The sequence below is a fragment of the Haemorhous mexicanus genome, chromosome 2 (assembly GCF_027477595.1).
Source record: "Haemorhous mexicanus isolate bHaeMex1 chromosome 2, bHaeMex1.pri, whole genome shotgun sequence".
Taxonomy (NCBI): Eukaryota; Metazoa; Chordata; class Aves; order Passeriformes; family Fringillidae; genus Haemorhous; species Haemorhous mexicanus.
This window is the reverse complement of record NC_082342.1, coordinates 33,770,954-33,792,973: the sequence shown is the minus strand read 5'-3', so window position 1 is coordinate 33,792,973 and position 22,020 is coordinate 33,770,954. Positions and strand designations below refer to the sequence as shown.

At 47.2% G+C, this 22,020-nt stretch overlaps 1 protein-coding gene across 1 annotated transcript; it reads right to left on the bottom strand.

Annotated features, from left to right (window-relative positions):
* Nucleotides 1–9,195: 9,195 nt before the first annotated feature.
* On the bottom strand, nt 9,196–20,084 carry LOC132323300 (solute carrier family 2, facilitated glucose transporter member 3). Its single transcript, XM_059838341.1, has 10 exons — nt 19,933–20,084; nt 16,973–17,068; nt 15,546–15,706; nt 15,016–15,256; nt 14,705–14,867; nt 13,873–14,060; nt 13,394–13,498; nt 12,870–12,971; nt 12,445–12,648; nt 9,196–11,933 (listed from the first exon to the last, which is right to left on the bottom strand). The coding sequence occupies exons 1-10, from the start codon at nt 19,945–19,947 to the stop codon at nt 11,757–11,759; spliced, it is 1,452 nt and encodes a 483-aa protein (XP_059694324.1). The 5' UTR covers nt 19,948–20,084; the 3' UTR covers nt 9,196–11,756.
* Nucleotides 20,085–22,020: the final 1,936 nt, after the last annotated feature.

The window sequence follows — 22,020 nt, the reverse complement described above, 5'->3', positions numbered from 1 at the left end:
TGGGTGTAGAAACTCGGTAAGAAATCTCGAGGCAACATTTGTCCTTCCTGCTCTCCTCCAGCAGTGACTGTCGCCCCAGTGCAGCTCTGCACTTTTATTTGACAGTGTGAAGATCTCACTCAGATGGGTGTGAACTTTGCTCACCGACTTCCCTCGGCCGTCCCTTTGCTAATGAAAATATCCAGGTGCGAGGAAGGGCAGTGCTTAGCCCAAGATCACCCAGGGAGTCAGCAGGAGAGTGGGATGCGAGCTGCTCCAAGCGCCTGCTCTGCCCAGGAGGTGGCACTGCCAGCTTTGCTGCCTGGACCGGGCTCTTCTTGCGCAAACACCGCCCGGCCGTAAGTTCCTGTTCGAACCCCGCCTGCCAAGCACCACCCCGTGATAAAACCTAAGTCATCTACCCTGCTCTGTTTGCTCAGCTTTCACCCTGATTGTCCCTTCTTCCAGCGAGATTGCTCAGGTCAAAAGCCCAGACAAGACATTGCACACTGGCACAATTTCTTGCTGCACCCAAAACGCCCAGCGACCTTTCCTCTCCTTTTCTTGCAATCCCCCTCCCTTTCTTGTCTTTTCCTACCTCTCAGCTCTGACCTGTCACAAGTGAGTAGATGCTTCAAACATGTTCTGTGTTTTGTAGTATTGCCGTCTCTTTTTAACTTGCAAATCCAAAATTTTTGCAAGTGCACTGGTGTTTTCCCCAGCCTTCTCATCAATGGCTATCAAGCTCTGCTTTATCCACAGGACAGAGAGGCCCAGAGCACACCAAGTCCTGTTTCTAGTTGCTGAAACAAGATTAGCCTTCAGCATGCCACTTATTCCAAAGCTGTCAGCATTTTTTTGCTCATTCCCACCACCTCAGTGTGCTTGGCAGCCATCTCTGTACCCACAGAACACTCTTGGATGGACATGAAAGAACTCTTTTGGAGGGAGCATGGCGACAAAAAAGACAAAGGTTGCTGGGTGACAGCAAGTGCTGAGCTGCACATTCTTGGTGGATATAGGCTAGAGTTTATTTTCCTCCTCTGCTTCATGGCTGCCTGTTCCCAGCCTACCTTGCAGTCATAATGCCATGACTACAAAGTGGGATCTCACACCAAGACACCTAAATAGCTAAAACTACCTGATCGCCGCTCCACCTCACTTCAAACAGCTCCACTCATAGCCACACAACTTTCAAGGGGTCTCCTATAAAATGTCTTTTCAATCGCCGTTGCTTTCAGAGATCTGACCACTCTTCTCTGATTACTTCTCCTTATCACAAATAGCTCCCTCCTGTCTCCTGCTGTAGCTGTCAGACACACTGCCAGAAAGTTTCCCAATGCTCTGGGTATATGATAATCCTTCTGGCTACCTCACTACAGGGACCATTGCCTCACAGCCCTAGGACTCCACTCCAGACTCACTCACTGTCTCTGCCACGTCTCCTGCTGTGTTCATTCCTCAGTGCTTCACTCCATTCCATCTTTCCTTGGCTTCTTCTTACTCAGGTCCCTAAACATCATCTTCAGTATCAAATGAACCTTGCCCCGATCCACCAGTGCCATGCTGACTACTCTGGGATGGCAGAAAGGGCTTGCTGGGCTTTGGGAGTGCAAAGGCCTTCTGCATGGACAGCCTCCCTTTTGCTCACATTCATGTAACATCAGAGAAGGAAGGTAGGCAGCTATTTGTGTGCCAGAAATCCAGAGTTCCAGTTGGATTTCTGGAACTCTGGATCAGTCACTCTTCCATTGATTTACAGCATCAGAGCATTGTAAAAAGACACTGGCACAGCACAGCTGTTTGCCCTGGCCAGCACTGTTCAAGACAGCATCCTCAAACAAATTTTTTTTTTTTTGCAGGTCTGGTAATTTTGTGGTACTTTTGAATGAAAGTCGTCTTAACTAAGGAAGGAGCTTCACAATGAATTCAAGTACAAAAAGCATGCATGCAAGAGCTGGAAAAAAAGGCTATGGAGGCTGATGGAAGCATTGCTTGGGTACAGAATGACAAAACAGAAAGGCCTTAGAGCCCAGCTAGAGGAGAAACTTACACGCAATAGAACGGGTGACAAAGCGATTGTGCAACTATCCCAGAAACTAGTCCAGGGAAAATACAGGTCTGCTGAGGAATGGGGAGACAAAGTAGTGACCAATGGCTCAGCCTTATTTGAGGCTGAAGTACTCAAAGCCTTCCTTGCTATAGTCTGTAGAAACAAAGCCTGCTCCCAGATTTCCGAACATATCATAATGGTTTGTAAAACTGAGGGACAGCAAGGAGTGGGGCAGCACCAGGCTTGATACTACTTAGGGAGGTTGAGTATATTACAGTGCATGAGACTGAATAGAAGACACTTCAAGGGTGATAGGACATTTCTGAAGCTGCTGAAAAAATTACCTGATGTGATTGTGAGACCAGAGTCTTTCATCTGTCATCCCTGGCAGCTGGAAAAAATTGCTAATGTTGCACACAGCTGTGCAGACCAACCAGGATGAGTCAGTGAACCCCAGAGCAGCCATCCATATCTCAGTGCTGTGTCCTCTTGTCACCCAGTGCCATATGTACCAAGGCCAAGGATGTGGTCAGGAAAGGGTGGTGCTAGTTTACCAAGGGCAAACTGACTGCCTTTTGAAATGAAAGGACTGGCTATATGGATTAGGGGAGAGTGGCTGATGTGATGCACTTTGACAGGACTGTAGGCACAGCATCCTGCTTTGGAAGGAGGGGGAGGAATAGCAGCAAACCACTACTCAGCACACCGGGAACTGGGAAGATGCAAAATATCCCAGTGATTGTGAATGATGCCATCAGCAGCTCCTCTAAACTCCAGGCTGGGGTCCTGTGACATTGCCCAAAGACTGCCCTGAGCAACCTTTCATGCTCTTCACACCCTGACACATGGTAGAACACATCAGAAAAAGTAAATATTCCACCTACACAGACTGGTTGTGCAACAAAATATTCTGTAGTTCTGAGCCTTGCTCTGGAGACAGAGAAAAAGCTTGCTCATAATTAATTGACCAAATTTTAGCGTATTTTCCCAACCTTTTAGTGAGCAATATCTGGAAACAAAAGAAGCATCCCCCATCTATTACCACCACATACTTTTGATGTTCTGCTGATGTTCTACATCCACTGAATGTTGCTTTACTCAAGCATGTAATTTGTAGAGATGCATTTGCCCATGGAATATTTGGCACCTTCAAGAGGCCAGAGGAGATGTCAATGAAAATTTATAACCAGGGAGACAGAGTGACAAAGAAACTCTTCACACTAGTTTCAGCTTATGCATAATGGTTATCAGCTGTTCCTTACAAACTACCCAACAGTGCATCTATCTAGGCAGAAGCTGCTCTGGCCATGCTGGGACAGCCAACAGGATGCTTCAGTACTGAGGGCAGGAGCTAAGAGAGCAGGCCATACAGGTTGCCTGCATTTTTCTGTGCACTGGGACGTGGAACTGGCTGGAGCGATACTGGGAGAGACAGACACTGTGAGGTAGGATGGCAAAGTGCAGCCTTCCAAAATCTGCAGGTAAATATGGATCTGGAGTGGCTGGAGATGAAACCCCACAGTAGCTACTCACCCATTTTCTGCCCCATGTGACAGGGTGCTTCAGAGAACACGGCATTGGCATTCCCTTACTGCAAAGAGGTGCCACATTCAGATTTCTGTCCCAGTCTACTGGGAATGAGGAGTTGGCATTACAGGCACAGACAGGAACGAGGGAAAGGAGGAAGCTTATGGCTACCAGTTCTCAGGTGATCAAACTAGAATGGGAAATCCCAGGACTATTTTGGAGGAACAGTTGATTTTAATGGGCAAATAGAGAGAAGGAGATGGGGTAGAGTCATGAGAAACTCTTCTCCAGTGTTGACACCTCCTCACAATTCATTAATAAAAACCCCTTATAAACTTCCCTTACAGAGACACTGCTTCTCTTCACAGTAAGCACAGGCCTAGCTGCTTAGCACTCATGTTCAGTCCCTCATCATCACTCAGACTCCAGAGTTCTGTAAGAAAGGCAATAAAAACTGTTCTGAGGGTTTCATATCGGTCCGTCAAGGTTTCAATGTGAATCAAGGGGGCAGACATGGGGGACATAATTTCAGATGATGTTGTTTTAAAAAATGGGAGTGATAGGAAGCCTGGCTTAATCACAGAAATATCTTCTATCCCAACTGCACTTTTAACACTGTACGACCTTGAGCAAGCAATGGTATCTGTGCAACCCAAGTGTTCGCACCCACAAACCACACATCAGATAAGTTTTTATTTCATAAGAAAGACGTGGACACTAATATGAATCTTGGCTGGGGTTTGCAGTGTTGGTGGGAAGCCACTTCAAACATGGTTTTCATGGCTGTGCTCCAAAAACCTTCCTGGGAGCACCCAGTTCAGAGAGTCCAGGAACAGGAGCAGTGTGAGCCCTTTGGATCCATCCAGATCTTCCAGTCACCTGGCACCAGATCTTCCAGTCCTGCAGTCCTTTGCATTAGTATCAGGAGGAGATCATCCCTTTCCCTTGTGCTCCTCTTTCCTCACCTTGTCCTTCCAAGGCAGGCAAGAGAAGGAGATGATGAGCCATGCTTTGCTTCAGCAGTCTCCCTCACCTCAGAAGTCTGCCCCACCAAATGCACCCAGTGACTGCACATCGGGTGCCAGGTGAGTGCATTTGGGACCATTCCTGTGTCCCTTTTGGTCTCCAGTCCAGAGAGGGCTGCCAGGGGACTGAGGTGTGTCCAGCCTGCCCAGTTCAAGTTGCAGTGGCTGGTTCTGACTCCTAAGAGCTGTCAGCATTTCCAGGCACGAGTCCCATCCTTCCCTCCCTGCCAACCCTCTCTGCAGAATTCACTCCTTTAAGTCTTCCCATGAGCTTTAGATTTCCTCAGTCTCTATTTTTAAAGTGTCACTAATTTGTTTTGAACCTGCCTTCAGCAGAACAAAACCTGTTAATAAAAATTAAGTCGCAGTCAAGGGAATAAACTGAAACTATCTTTTGAAGAGCCAACACTGTGCACTAAATCTTTGTTAAAGCTTAATTTCTAGCCAGCCCTGGTGTTTGTTCCTTTGGCTGCTCTGTTCTCACACACACAGCCAGTCAGGGAGTAGACTTTCCACTCACAAGGAAAAATGTTTCTCTCCCTTAACTTCTATTTTTTTCCCTTTTTTTTTTGGTTTTGCTGCATTTTCTTTTTTGTGTGTGCTTGGAAACTCCAAAACCTTACACTAATACAATGCTTTTAACCTTTTTGTGTATATATGTGTGTGACCAGAGCACGGCAGCACACACCATTACCTATGAACTACATATGATCTGTGTGAATGTAACTCTTGCATCAGAATGAGAAAAAGGAGGAGCATAAAGGTGGTGTGGCGCTGCTCTGTCCATAAAAATTTGGTCTCTGGTACAAAATTTGGAAGCTTAAAAGTATTTCCCTCAACATTTCTGCATGGATAAGTTTTTCTGAGGTGCACAAGCCCCTGCAGGGTTTCAGCAGTGGTGGTGTCTGCCCACACTGCGCTTTGCTGACATTGGCTTTGGCCAGTTCTGTTGGGATCTCATCTTGCGCTACCTACCACAGGTAGGAAGATCCCTCTGCTTTGTGCTTATGGCCAGGCTGATTCTGATTTGCCACTGGGAGACCTTCAGTCCAGCTGAGCCAGCTGTATCTTGCATGCCCATCAGCTTTACCTGCCTGTGGCTCTCAAGAGGCTTTTTTAGAGCCATCTTTCAAGCAGGCAGAACCCAATCTTTATGGACCAAGAGGTGAAGTCGTACTGCAAAGAACACTGTGCCTCTGACATAGCTGTTTGTTTCAGCTGCAAGGATACTTGTGGACACACGGTGGAGATGACACCTCTATTTCTCTTTCCCTGAAGAACCAATGACCTCTTGCCTGTGATTCACAAGCTTCTGGAGTCCTATCAGGCCTCATTTTATTTTGTGTGCAGGTCAAGGGCCCATACTTTAGTTGTCTTCAGTCTTTCCCTTCCTCAATCTCACACCTGCTTCCTCAAAGTTCATATTCCTCTCTTTTAGATCCTGTTCTACCTTTTAGTACTTATAAACATCTTATCTTCCTTCCAGATCTTGGGTATTTTTTTGAGTTTTTTTTTCTTTTCCCTCATTCTCCTGCTACATGGCTGCATCCATATCCCTCCACACCTTCACCACTGATCCTAGCTTTCCCCTCTCCTGGTTCTGCATCCTTATCCCTTCCTCAGTGGAAAATTATTCTGGTGGCTTTCCTCTAAACTTTGAGGACTCTTTAGGTCATATACTGGACTCAAAGCAGAGTTATTACCTTAAGACTTCCACTGTGAGTTTTGATCCATACCAGAGAGAAGAGCTCTTTGCAAGAAATAAGCAGAGCAAAGGGGAGAAAAAGCTAGTCCAGACCTCAAAGGACCTTAATGTAACAAGATAATATGCAGTCTGAGTGACAAACAACTGAGTTTGTTTGTGATGGAGAATCAAATTTGTAAATGGAAGGCAATTTCATTCATGATGGAGAAGACTGAAAAACAGGATGAAACAGAGACCAGAGATGGAAAACCAGGGTGCTGTTTGACCAGGTTGATCTAGTGATAGCTTAGTTTTAACATGGATGACCAGTTGCTAGTTCAGAACAGGATCTGCAGTGGTCCCACAATGCATGTCACAGTGACTGGTGCGCCAGTATGACTGCCTTACACAAATCCATGTGACCTCTTGCTAAACAGAAAATGGTTGTGCAACATAAGCAGAAAAGAGACATAGCAGGTCAGTCATGTGTCTATCAGGCCTGCTGAAGCTTATGGAAAAGGAAGAGACAGTTCTTGTAAACACTGTGTAATTTAGTGAGGTATAGCATTGAAACAAGATATATCACAGCAAGTAAATTGTTTTAAAAGTTACAGCCTGCCTCCACCAGAAATGGAATACATTCAAGCAACACCAATTAAGTTGTCGTAGCAATATATATTTTAGGAGACAAATCCATATTCTTTCCTTGTCTGGCAGCCTGAGTGCTGCCTTTTCCCAGCAGCATATTATGAAGACAACTGTCTCTTGTCTGGAAACTCACATTGTAAAGACAGGGCCAGGCTAAGTGACAGACCAGACCCCAGGTTTTCCAACAAGCATCTCACATGGCTTTGAAGAGTCCTTCTAAAACTGAAGACAGTGTTAGAATTGTGTCCTTGGTCTGATCTGCAGGAAGTCTGAGGAAAAAAAGCCAGAGACATAAATTTTCTGTGCAACAAAACATGCATTTGATTTGCCTACTGGCAGGACCTTTCTCACAGTGTGCAGTGGGAGAGAAGGTTGTGGTGAGTCACTTCTTGATGCTGCTCCATCGTGGCACATCACAATGACATTGGCAGCCTGTCCACATCTTCTTTCCTCTCAAATGAAAACATTTGCAAACTGGCAAATGTTCCTTCTTGGAGTAACCCTCAAAAAAGGGGTTAGTGATTTGCTTGGAGGTAAGACTGCAGTTTCCTGCTTGTGCTCTCACCCAGGGAGAAGCTGCCCCACATCTCCCCAGCTACTGAGGTGTCTAAAATGTGTCCTCTTTTCAGAACAGAAAATCAAATAAAAAGATTTTTGCACTGGATATGCAGCAGGGAAATCTACCTCCAATAAAATGTTGTTTGCTGGAGGGTTTTTTCCCACATTTCTTCTCACAGAAATAAACTGCTGTTCTTGGCTGGTATGCAAAGACATTAATCAGAAATAACACAAGCACAAAGCAACAAATGTTGGCAGTGATGCTGTGACACATTATTGTGCTCCAGCCTGTAAAACAGCACTGAAACCTTTGACATGGCTGATGTCACTCGGGACCCTCAGGGTTCTCCTGTCCACTCAGCATCAGTTTCATTCCAAGAACTCTCCAGTGATTCCTTTCTGTGGGGTATTGTGGTGTTCACAAGAACTGCCTACATTCTCATTTGCATGTGATGAACACTTTCAGCTGAAAACAGCCCACCCTCAAACCATTAAATTGCATTCAATCCATTTAATTGCAAACAGGTTTTCCTTTTGAAGCTTCCTTAAAAATTTAAGAACTGACCAGATCTAAACCAAAGCCTTGTTCCCTAACCCAAATTTTATCACAAACACTACACAAAAGATTAATTTAGTGCTCAGTGAATCACATGCTTTGGCCACAAGTGATTTTGTTCTCTGCTTCCACTTTTGACAAAGAAAACTGAAATGTTAAGAGTTAAGTTTGAGTTGGATATGCTTATGAGTTTGGATGGCTGGGCTTTATTTTTATAGTTGAGCTAGAATTGAAAAACAATCCTAGACAGATTAGCCCAGGGCACTCCCCAGCTCCAAGGCTGGTTGCATACCGAGCTTAGCAAAACACAGGCGCAAGCTAGGAGCACGCAGCAGCCAGCAACAGCAGCTTTCAGAAAGACTTCATGGGATCACTGCTCTGCTGAGTTTTTCCAGACTTTACATTGTTCCCTGTCTTCTCCTTGTGTTAGGCTTTGAGCAGCCTGCTGACTCTGGAGTTACATTAGCCATATTACTGCTCTAAGGTACTCTGGGGTCTGCCATCTTTCCCTTCCTTTCACTTAATCCCATCCTTTTACACTGAAGAAATTCTTTTCACATTTTTTGAGAGCAGCCCAGAGATCTGAGAGTGGTCCAAGGAATGCTGAAGTCCCTAAGCTACAGGATCAGCTCCTGGGGCACTGTTTTTTCTCCATCCCTCTGCTCCTTTCCAGTATTCACTACTGAGTGTACATAGGCACAATCTCATGGGAGGACATGAAGGTCACATCCCAAACAGAGGGAGGAAAGCATCAGCTACAGGGGAAAGGGGTCCTTCTTCTCCCTCCAGGCAGAGAAGGCGAGGAGGGCAGTGGGAACAGAACAGAGGCAGAAGTCTCACCTTCTTTAGCTCTGGTCAGGATTCATAACCTCCATCCACTTCTCCTCTCCCTTCCCATTACTTTGGAAAAGTATTTGCACACAAAAAGAATTTGGGCAAACAAGAACCAGAGAAGCACATTTTTTTGGTTTAAAAATTGCTAAGAAATGGTAGTAAGGGAATTAAAGGTGATTTGCATAGAGGCTGAGAGAAGTTATCACTTCCAGTAGGATAAAACAGTAAATCCAGAGTGCTAGCTACCCAAAAAGGTTGCAGGGTAGACACTGGTGACATTTCAGGATGCAGTCCCAGGCTTTGATAAAGGAATAAGAGAAGACCTACAGGATAAAGGTAAAACCAAATCAGGTATTTATTTCATATTTTTTATTTCAAAACCAGGAAACAACCACATTAATAAGCATATAAAATCCATCCGAAATATTCACAATGCCATTACAGAAAAAGAAATTAAGAAAGATACTGTGTGAGAAAGGCCTACACATTTCGGTCCAAGCCAACACACATCTGATGCAAAGTATGGAATGCTCTTATGCACAGCTGTGGGGGGAGTTTCCTAACAAACAGATACCCATACGGAAATATCATGTCTGGATGTGCTGGAGGGTCAAAGGAAGGGCACAGAAATCTATGTAACTGAGCCAGAATATCAAAATTGGGAGAGACATCTTATGTAATACTTACAAGAATAAATATCTGGAATGTAAGGCTAAATAAAAAGCTTGGGAAAACTGGATGTATTATGATTGCACTGTGCAAAGCTGGGGCATTTCAAATTAATTCACAGGAAGCATTTAACAGCAGCAAATTCAACTGATCTTTGCAACTGTTTCTCATTAGGGAAGGTAGAAATGTCATCACTATTTACTGCAAATGTCAGACAGACCCCCCCATCAATGGGAATTTCTCTAACCTGCTCTGAAGCATTATGCTGTCAAGAAAGCTTGGGCTATCCATGCTGCAGAAGTCTTGCTGTCATTCCAACCTTTCTAAGCCTTTCTTCCTTTTACCACCTTGGAATCTGTGGGCCTACCTCTCTTCTAGGATATCCAGTGATGAATTCCAGCAGGCCAACATGAGATTGACCACATCCAAAAACTGCAGCTTGATCTCAGAAGAGCAGGAGTTTAATCTGGACCTACCTCTGTGCTACCTTTAGATATTTTGTGCAGGTCTGGACAGGCACGGGCCTGGAGCCTGTCACAGAACACTGCAGTGATTCAAGCTGCCCCTCCTTGACTGCAAGTGTACCCTAGGTGCTACTTTTAGCCTGCCTGACCCGAGCTGTGCTAGCTCAGCAGCAAGGGTGGGGGACACACAAACTCGATTGCCCAGCGGAATGACAAGCAAGGAGACCAACGCTGATGAACAATTACTGCCTGCCACATCCCTTTGAACAGAGGCACTATAACAGAGCTGTACACATCTACAAAGCACACTGGTGAGCACCACAACACCATGCAGACCTTCCAGAGAGGATATATATGGGGCAAAAAAACATCTGGCCTTCAACCAAGCAGGGGACTGAGCACTACAGATCTTTCACACTGCTAAACCAGCAAATTCCAGTAGCTCTGGTGTCTTGTCCTGCATCTCTACTCTTATGAACTTACATATAACACAACTGACCATGCCTGTGTCCAGGAGGGTCATGCTACATGACCCTCTGTAATATTTATTGGAACAACTGCTAAGAAAATACAGCTTTGAAAAATAATCTTTATCCTTGCGCTCCTTTAAATGACAGTCTGCAAGTTTCAGAATTTATGACGTACTAGACTATAACAGAGGAGCCAAAAATAAATAAAATTAAGAGAAGGCAGGAAAAATTACCTTCTGGTTTGCAATCACCACCCTCAGTCATCCACAGAATGCTTAAAACCATGTCTGAAAATATAATCCAACAAAACCCATTTTAAGATGCCATATCACACTCTTATCAACACTAGAGAACAATTATTTAAAACAGCCACCAAAAATCCCTAATAAGAGAGATTTTAGTGCAGAAACATACCTCTTCCCACAAGTACAGAACTCCTCGAATTTCTTTCCAGAGGGCACAAATAACTTCAAGGTGATGTGCATAATTGGCTCTGCTGTACATACCACCTAAAATGCTCAATCTTCTTTTTTAGTACATTTCCCCTTTACAGTCTTATTGCACCTCAAGTCTACCGCATCTTTTGTTAGAATAGCTATTTCTCTTAAACCTCTCCAATTTCTTTATCTGTACATTTTTGTACACCATTAAAAAAATAAATATTTACAAAGTGACATACAAATAAATAAACTGAAGTAAAAGTATGCTTTCAGTCTGTCTATACAAAAAATAAAAGAGCAGGAAAAAATATGCATGTGACTTGGTCCCCTTTTTCCTGAGGCTAAAAAGAGTGCACACTGGATAGGAAAAAGCACGATGGCTTTTTGGTAAGCTTGCTAAATTCCAGTGTGACACCATATGCACGCACACAGAGTAGACTCAAAGGGCTGGGGACTTGTTTAGCAGGTCACTTCAACTCACTACAAAAATAGTAATTAGGGTCAAATACATAATGGTCACTGTGTGCATAAGTATGTTAACCCCAAATGGCAATTTTACGTGAGAAAAGTAAAAATATTGCCAGCTCTTCTCTGTTCTCCTGATGTTTGTGGCAGGAAAGATGAGATTATTTTTGCAAGTGCCAGGCACTTTCCAGTATGGCAGATCACCCATATCAGAATTGCTTAATGCTGGCAAGCCTGGCAGAATGGGCGAGCATGTGGGTGAAAAGAAGAATATAGCAGCAATTGAGGAGGGGAAAAACGTCCCAGTTCTCATGGTTTTCTTTGCTCATTCCTTTAATGACTCTTTAAGCATGAACGAGTTAAAGAATGGGTGTGTCGTGGCTCTTAGGCAGCTTTGTTCATCTCCATCTTCTGGGGGGACGAGCCGTTTCGTCCTTCAAAGCCTCTGGAGATGTCTTCAAAAGTCCTGCCCCTGGTCTCTGGCACTTTGAAGAAGGTGAAGATAAAGAAGATGACCAGGAAAACAAGGAAGATGAGGAAGACATAGGAGCCACACAGTTTCTGCAGGGAGAACACACACAAAAGGTTTTATTTTCATATTACATGTAAGGTCATTTGCTGATGAGAGGTTAAAACTCCAACACCTTTCTCCAACAGTGGCCTTACTGACTTTTTTTCTCATCACAGCATTTTAAAAATTGAAATCACATTCCTATAGGCTTCTAAAAGTCTTTAATCTTCCTGAGGGTGACCAAAATTTATGCTTTTAAAGCAAAAGCCCTGATGTGCTAACTAAGAGGGCTCTTCCAAATATTTGTAAGCTGCAACCAGTTAAGACAGCAGAATATAAGGTGAACAACAGCCTCCAGTAACAATCATGACACTGACTCAGACCTCTGGAAGACTCACCCTGCCCTCTTCCCAAAGCAGGGACAATTTCTAGGAGAGGTTGAGTTATTAAAGGTCATATAGTCATGTGCCAAAGTCTTCAAACATGCAGATTCTACTACTTTTCTGGACACCTATTCCAATGCTGCAGTGCTCTCACAGTGCTTCATCAACCAGGACTCACCTCTGCATAAGGGAAGAGCATTCCCACCAAGAAATTGGAGGTCCAGTTGGAACAACCAGCCACTGCCATGGCTGCAGGTCGTGGGCCCTGGCTGAAGAGTTCTGCCACAATGAACCACGGGATAGGGCCAGGGCCAATCTCAAAAAGAGCCACAAAGCCAAAAGTGGCAACAATGCTGATGTATCTGATCCAATCCACGACATCCTGCAAGGGAACAAAGTATGATCAGCACAATACCATCTCTAGCATCACAACTTTCTCAGCTGCACTGCAAACACCATAGCAGTTCCCAGAGTTATAAAATTGCTCTCTCCATTGCACACTTGGCTCTACCTGCCTACAGGGCAGTATTGCAGAACAAAGTAGATGTGTTTTCTTATAGGTTCCTGCTGGGGTCAGCCTGGACAATAACACCAATCACTCACCTTCAGAGCCAAAGCCACAGTCATAATAGCAGCACACACAGCCATGCCACCCAAACCAGCTAAATGGAGGGTCCGGCGGCCAGCACGCTCCACCAGGAACAGCTGGAAAAGAGAAGGCAGAAGGAAAAAAGCGTCCATTAGTTTGGCAGCAAAAGCAGGACAGACCTCCTTGCTCAGTGTCTCCTGCATCTTTTCCTTATCTGCCCATAAACCTCAGAGACCATGATGATCTCAGTGCAGGTCACCAGGCTGCTCCATTATCAGCACAACTTCTTCCACTCTGGTTCTTGCTACTGCTTTCTCTCATCACTCTTCCCACATGCACTCCTTTTCCACATTCTCTTTCATCTAAGATAACATCTCATTCTGCCCATCTCTCCTCCCACCATGCCGCCTTTGATGCACGCTGGTCTTTGCTCCCACGGGTCAGTGCATAGCCCAGTGCTTTGCCACCGCCTGGCTACTTGTCTGTAGTCCCATCTGCCAGGGACACGCCCAGGCAGACACAGCCCTGTCCCACTCACCGACACCACAGTGAAGACTGTGTTTACCACACCGGCTCCAATGGTGGCATAGATAGGCTGTGTGATACCAGCTCTCTCAAAAATCCCCGTGGAATAATAGAATACCTGGGAAGTGAAGACAAAGTTGGGCAGAGTCACGATTCCATGTTTGAGAGCATGTCCCTCATCCTCTGCCTAACAGCTTGCACTTCCATCAGGGAGTTTCTAAGCAGCACTCCACACTATAAAACAGCATGCTTCTAGTCAAAGTTCATTCACTTGGCGCAAGGCTGCAGGGCCTCGCCAGCGTGCACGTGGGGAAATTGAAAGCTACAGTATCCACTTTCCATCTCAGCATCTTTGCCAGATGACAAAACAGTGACCTCCAGTCAAGGCACAAAGATGTTTTGGGACTTAAGAGTTCTCTCCACACCAGTAGCCAGCGCAAGTTTAGCCAGAGATAAGGGAGGCCCAGAAGATGGGACAGCAAGATAACTCACAGCATTGATGCCTGAGAGCTGCTGGGAGAGCTGCAGCATGATGGCAATGATAATGGCTTGACGGTAGTTTGGAGAACGGAAGAGCTGTGGCACAGTTACTTTCTTTTCCTGGGACATTTTAGCACTTTCTTCTTTCATCTCCTCGATGTCTTGAGACACATCCCGATCACCTCGGAGCTTCTGGAGAACTGGAACAAGAAGAATCCAAAGACATCAGGGATGAGATACATACCTACTGGCCAGGGGAGGTGTTGGTGTGTCCCATCCTGCTGCTGCAGGGAGGGCACGGGAGGAAGACTGAACACCCCCAGCTGGTGTTGAGGCCTGCTGCATGGGAAAGGCCAAGCCTCTGCTGGCAGCCTTGCTCTTCTTTTCAACCCAGAGGTCAGGGTGCTGTGAACAGCACAGAAACCAGCCCAGATCCTGCTCATGCTGATTGATCTCCAAGCTTATGTTTGATCCTGAAATTTTGTTCACTCTCTTGCCAGAGCTGACCCCAGCCCTCCAAGTTCCTGTTAAATGCCAGCCTACTTCCTGCCTTTCAGGAGGAGCTGGCAGAGTGGCAGCAGCAGCTGGTCCTGCTACATCCCACCAGGCTAGGTGCCACTCCTCACATCTTGATCCCACCTGGAGCCTCTGTTGGGATGCCAGGTTTCATGCTTCCTGGCACTGGTGCAACCTAAAGGATGGGAAGGTAGGCCAGGCCTGACGCCCTCCGGGAGTCACACCCTAAATTCACCACAGGCACCAGGATCGGTCCTGGCCTCCCACTCAAGCTCAGTGCAGGCTGGGAGCCAGAACACTGCCCTGCCCCTTTGAGATGAGTTCTTACCTGCTTGGGCTTTCTCCTCCTCCATCTTGTTGATCAATAGGAAGCGGGGGCTTTCAGGGCAGAACAGAAGACCAATACACTGCAGGATTGCTGGGAGGATCGTGAACCCCAAAAGCATTGGCCAAAGTCCTTCAGTGCCCATGATTGCCTCTAGTCCAAAGATCTACACCGAGGACAGAAATAACAGTGACTTCAAACACCTCAATTCCTCACCCCCCCCCCAGCATGACAGGATCCACACTCTGCCCCTGATGGCAAGTAAAGCCCTCCTCGCCCCACCCAAGGGCAGGATCAGGTTGCACCAGGCCTACCTGAGCCACCAGGATGCCCACAACAATGCCCAGCTGGTTGAGGGTGCCGAAGGCTCCACGGACACTGGTGGGCGAGACCTCGCTGATGTACATGGGCACAAAGCCAGTGCAGAGGCCACAGAAGGTACCAATAACAAAGCGGCCAATAATCAACATCTCCACTGCTCCTGCTGCCTTAGAGAAGGCCATGAGAAGGCCACCAGCAAAGGCCAAGATGTTCACCAGCAGCATGGAGTTCCTCCTGCCAGGGTAAAGATGTCAAGACTGAGCTTAAACTGTCAATACAGCAGGAAAATCATCGGGAGAGGGGTAAGTGTAAACCTGCCCGTGATCTCCCATCTCAGGGGTGGGAACAGAATGGAATAATTCTCATTCAGATCTTGCCTTGGCCTGCAATCCTTCTTTTTGCAGCCCACACATTCTAGCATCCTCTCCACACATCTCTTCCCACCTCTGCCCCCTTCCTCCCAACACTCCTTTGTAAAGGTAAAAGTTCTCCAACAGCTTGCATCCCCCGCTTCCCAACTTACCTGCCAAATCTGTTTACAAAGAGACTGACTGAGAAGGAGCCAATCATGCCTCCTACTGAGAAGATGGCCACAGAAAGTGACCACAGAGAGGTGAGTAGTTCTTGGGAGACAGCAGTCCCACTCCTTTCTGACAGGGTTTTGTTGAAAAAGCTTCTGATGATCTGCAAGAGGAGTCAGGCAGCAAGAGTTACAATCCAGAGGGGGCCATTTTACACTTGGGAGAGGGGAGACTGCCTTTCTTCTGCTTCCTGCTGCCATGAGAGAGACCCAAAAAGGCAGCAACAAGTTATACAAGAGGAAGACAAGGGCACAGAAGGAGGAGCTTTCACTGAGAAGTAGCTCAGTATGATGAGGGAGAGTACTTCACTGAGTGGAGGGGCAAGCAGGGCACCCACAGGACAGCAGTGTTTATTAATGAGAACAGGCTTATCTTCTGAATATTTCAGATGATGTGAGTCACTGGTGGTTTTTGGGAGGAGGCGGGAGACAGTTGGGAATAAAAGGGAACACGAAAACATGACCAGCGAGTGGATGGGAACATTTCTGGCAATACCAAAACATTGACAGCAGGGATAGGATTTCTGGTATAGAAATAGCTGGAGACACACAAGGCTTCACTGAAGTAAGCCTGAAAAATTGTTTATTTTTTACATAATGCTGTCTCAGGGGGGATGTGACAGAGCAACATTGCTGATTTGCCAGGCATCCTCTTAGCTAGTGAGGTAAATTCTGGCATGGGCTGGGGGGGGGGGACAGCGTGTCTGCCCCCAGCAGATGGCAGCAGGACATTAACTAGGGAGGACTGACCCCATCCCCCATCCCGTCGTGAACATCTCTTCCCGGAGAGAGGGTGGATGTGGTATTCGTGACTCAGTTCTTGACAGAGGAACCATCTTAAAGTTACACGAAAACCACATCTCTCATTTTCTTCACCTCTTTTCTTAGGCTACAGTCATGGGATGATTTGGTCAAATGTCCAAGTCACAACCCTTTTACAAGCACTGAATCTATACTTAACACAAGGAATGAATAAACAAGTAAAATAAACTTGAAATAAACTAAATTAGGGCAGATGTAATTCCTACCGACCCTTAACTGTTTTCTGCACACTGCTCTCTACATTCCTTCTGCCATGGTTGGTTTATTCTGACTCAAAACTGAGGCAGCTCACATTCCTCCACACACCACATATGGCAGATGGAACCCTCCTGCCCTTCCTGTGCTCCTAATTAAGAGAATTAACCTCTGTTTGATCTCTCCCCTCCCCAAAACTTTGTTCTTCCTGTCAATAGTGTATTTGAACAGGGTTTTAATACCTTACTGACTTCATAAACCAAAACCAAATTACTGGGAGACAGTGCCTCTCCTTTCTACACCACTGTCTTCCCATCAGCCCCTCACCCATCCCACCTCCCTCTTCTTCTCACCTTCTCAGGGGCATTGATGACACCGGTGTTGTATCCAAACTGGAGAGATCCAATGGCAGCAATGCAAACAGCATAGATAAGAGGTGCTGTGATTTTCTGTGGAAAAAGAGGGAAGAATTATTTAGTTAATTTGGATTTCTACACAAGTTGAGCTTCTCTTCAGCATAAAGAGCAGCTGCAGCTCATAGGTGCCATGTGCAAGTGCTCCGAGGGCAGGGAATGGGCTTTGATCCAGCAAGGGTGAGTACCAGTTGCATCCCTTGGATCCCCCTCCCTAGAAAGGGAGATGCAACTGTACAGTATGAAAAGTTCTGTGGCTGCAAGTAGGAGGGTTTGTCAGGGCCTCCCCTTTGTTATCGCCTGACCTTCAGCAACTATTCTCAGCTCATCAGCAATGAATACACTGCCTGCATTAGTGGCTGTTATTTTGGGTTGATCTGCTTTACAGCAGCTTTTGCTGATCTCTGGCATGCCATGAAAGAAGGGTCTAACTCTTCCCTGAGCCAGCTGACAAGTTCCCATAAATTGAGTCTCAGATCTGCCCATGAGCTACCCTGGCAGTCACTCACAACAGTTACAACACGCACTCTCTTCGGCAACAGGCTTGTTTTTCCCAGGCTAGGGCTTCCCATCCCTGCCCCAGGGCACTGGCACAGCGGCTGCCTCAAGAGGTGGCAGCAGTTGCTACCAAGCTCCCCGTCTATTTTTCTTCAAGCTGTGGCAATAGTTGGTATCTTAAATGAAGCACACTCCCTGAAGTTTCAGTGTACCTGAATCTCTAGTAAATTTAAATAAAAACTGCTGAGCCCTCAGAGCCATAGGGAAAGCTTAAGGGTCCAACCTCAGAAGTCCCACAGAGAAATTTAAGTGTCAGCAAAAAGCATCTGACATTTTATTCATTTTTAAAGCTTGTGGCATTTAAGCCAGCTCCAGTGAGGGAGGTGTGGGGGAGCAGGTGACTCAGGAGTTGGCACTTAGGCAGCCACTGCCTGAGTTGGCACAATTCAGAAATATTGTGTTCCTTCCCACCTCAGGAGGTTGGGAAGCTTTTCCAAAAATATTAACAGTTCCTTTTCCAAGACTTTCCAATTATTGTACTTGAGCCTGGCAGAGTAAACTACTAGGTGGGGCCTACTGTCACAGCTCTTCCAGTCTCTCACTTTCTAGCTCAGCTCCAGGAGTAGTAGCTCTCAAAACAGACCAAAGTTTTTGACAATAACCTTCTGTTATATAGTGCTCGTGCCACCTCCACCAATCTTTCGAGCCAACCATGTATGTGCATCTGGCCTGCACAACCCTCAAGCACGACCAGTTCTGCCTCAATAAACAAAATTTGGGGAAAGGACTCTCAGGCATGGCTTCCTCCACCGACCTATATCATGTAACTGTCCTCCTGCCCAGGTCAGTGGTGGAGACCAAGTGGACAGGGGGCAGATGAGCACGGGGGTGCATTCACACCTGAACACACCCTAGGCAGGCCAGGCATTCTCCTTGGCACCCTGTGACCGCTCCCCTCATTTTTATCTCAAGGAAATTTGGCACAGAACCACAAGGACACATCTCTTTCAAAGCAACTGGATGTCTGCAGAAATGCATTATAATATTTAAACAGTTTTGGGACTCCAGACCAGGTCATCTCTAGCCAGCAGGTATGGCAAAGCTGCAGACAAACCCCAGCTCTCCACATGGCTCACACAGGAGCACCTTCACCCCAGGACTCTGCTTTGTCATGGCTAGCAGTGACCACAGCTGGCCTTTTCCTTCTGGGTGCTGCAGGGACCACAAGGTCCCTGCTTTGTGTGCACCCCTCACTTGCATGGTACATAAATGAGCTGCAGGGTTAGTTGTTCTATCCTCTTTCACACTTCTTTCTCCTGGCTGCTGCCTGCTATTCATCTCCTGCCCAGCCTCCCACCACCTAGACATCACATGGCATGACCCATCCCCTCCAGTGAGCCAGGCTGTGATCTAATGTATGGATCATTTGTTAGCGCTGCAAGTGCCTCGCTTCCCAAAAGGCAAACAGGGAGCTCAGAAATAGTACAGCTACACCCAAAGGCTCAAGGCTGAGGTCTGTACACCAGCGTGGAATTCAAACCGCCACCCCTCCCTCCCTCCGACCACAGGCGTCGGCAGCATTCGTTTTCCAGGAGATGCTCCTCACCAGCTCCCCTCCTTCACTACCTCCAAACCCAGAGCTGTGCAACTTGTTGAGCCCGGCAGGACTGGCTTCCCCCCGCTTCTCTGAACGACCTTGACCAGACGCTCTCCTTTCCTCTCCTCTCACACAGCCCTCATCTCCCATCAATATGGCGATGAGAGCCCCGGCCCTCTCCAATTCTGGCTGTTCCCCGGCATCCCGCCCCAGGTTCAGGTGGATATGTCCTGTCTCCCTGTGTTCAAATAACACGCACTCATGAGCTCACTCCACTGCTGCACACGAGCAGATAGCGACAAATATCCCCTGCTCTGCATATGAGGAGGGGAAGGACATGCTCTGCCACCTTCTTGAAATTTTAAAATGCCTTTTAAGTCATACTGCCACCACTCTAAGAAAATGTCTTAAACATCAACCTCCGGCTTAGCATCCTAAACCCAGGGACCAACCGAGTGCGGCGCCGCCAGCGAAACAAACCTCGTGATCAATATCCTACAACGCGGGCATCATCATGTGCATCATCAGGCCACGCGCACGAAACCAAAAATCGATCGCGCGACCTGCGACAACCTCTCCCGAACTGCGCGGTCCCCATCCCCCCCCAGAGACAGAACCGCCGAAGGGCCGAGCCAGCGGCCCTGCCGGGACCACCACCGCATCCCTCCCCCATGGCGAGCAGCCGGCGAACGCCGGCCGCGACCGCATCCCACCCCCCAGCCCTCCACCGAAGAGCCCGGGGACCCGAGCGGCGGCCGTAGCGGGGAGAAAGAGGGCGAGAAGGAGCCCGCGATCGCCCGCCTACCTTTTTGGTGTCCATCGTCGGTGGCTCCCGGTGCCCGACTGCCAGCGAACGGCCGCCCGCCGCTCCTAACGGAACCCGCGAGAGGCGGCGGCTCCGCGCCCGCCCACGCCCGAGACCAACGCGAGCCCGCCCCGCGCACGCCGCCGCCTGCGCCCGCCCGCCGCTTTATGGGCTCAGCCGTGGGAGGGGAGACGGAGGGGCGGGGCTGCTGCCCGACACCAAAACACGGCAATCACGAAGCATCCCCCGGAGCTCACGCCCCACTCCGTGACAGGAATCTGCGTGCGGAGCGGGCCGGGCGGCCGTGGGGCGATGGCCGCGCTCCCCGCGCCGCAGGGGCCGCCACGCCTCGGATGCCACGCGCGAAGCGTTCGCTAATGGCACAAATCGGTTATCTTGGGCGGCTTGCACCGACGGCGGCTGCGTGACGTAAAGCGACGCCTTTATTTATTATTTGTTGTATATAAAAATAAATGTCTTTATTATTCGGTCTGTAAGATAAAGCAGCAAGGCGGGCAATGATGGTGCAGAGGCAGGCACACAAACAGCACGGGCGGTAGTCTGAAGTCTGCGGGTGCTGTGTCTGCTATGCTCTGCGGGTGCTCCCACCACCTCACAAAGCTGTGGATGAAGTATAGCTCTGGGTAGCTGCGTTTCGGGGATTTTTTTGTTTGTCCGGTTGCCAAAAAATATATTTTTCATACGATTCTGGAATCTACAGAGGCAAAGTTGAAGCTGGATCTAGTCCCAGACTTATGCCCTTCCTTACAAGGGCATGTAGTGACAGGAGACGGGGGAATGGCTTCAAAATGACAGAGGGCAGGTTTAGATTAGATAATACGAAGACACTCTTTACTGTGAAGGTGGTAGGGCACTGGCAGAGATTTCCCAGAGAAATTGGTGATGCCCCATCCCTGGAAGTCCATAAGGCCAGGTTGGGTGTGGCTTTGAGAAAAAAAGTAGAAAGTGTCACCATCCATGGCAGGGAGATTGAAGAAAAATTATTTATAAGGTCCTCTCCAACTCAAACCATTTGATGAGTCTATAATTCAATCAAACGCTACTGTGCTCCACATTTACTGTCCATCCTTCAGGTCAAACAATTGCCAAACTCTTCCAGGAGAATAATGAAGAGTTGTGCTTTGAATCAAGCAAAGGTGCTGCCAAACAATAGAAGTCTTCACCGAATTAAGAATCTGTCAAGGACTTTGACTTCAGAAAACAGCAGCAGCTGATGGCTGGGGGCAAGAACAGTGGGGAAAAAAGCTGACTTACTCTGGTTTTTATTGTTAGGAAAAATACCTTGAGACCAGACACCACTTTGCCATCAAATTCTGAGGAACTGGAACAATCACATTTTAAATTCGATTCTGTTGTTTATTTGGTGTTACCACCTGGCCACAAGTAACTAAATTAGTGAGTGAAAGCTTTCTTTCACTCACTCTCACAAATGCCTGTTTATTTCATGGCATTAATGACAGTGATGGATAAATACCCTCATGGGGTGTTTATGTGTTATATTTATTTGATAAATATCTCATGGGTATTCTGTGTGTTGTTGTTAAAATATTATTTGCTAGCAGAAGTGTGTAAGGGCACAGGATGCCTGCACATTCCTCCTTCTTCGGTTGTGTGACAAAAGCGCCTCTTCACACGCACAGGAGAGCACGGAGGGACAATGGCAGAAGGAGGGCCCCAGCTAACACGCCGCCCCAGCTTCTCCCCGGCCCCTCACAAGAGCCATTAGCACATCAAAGGTTCCATTTTCTTACACCTGGAGGAAAACAGGCACACAATGCCAGGTGACAACCCGGATTAAGGACAACCTGCCTGGGCCAGCAGCCCAGGAGAGCCATCAGCCCAGGTGCGAAATTCATCACAAAGCCAAAGGTGGAGCACCTTTCAAACTGTGAAAGAGGAGGTGCTGTGTACAGGGGCACGGACACCTTACAGGTTGCAAGGGAAGAGCATTTTGGGATTGTACGAGACATACTGTGGGATGTTTAGGGGAGAAAACAAGGAGGAGAAAGGGAGAGATATGGGGGAAGAAGGGACGTTTGCATGAAAATTCTTGGCCGACCAGCAAAA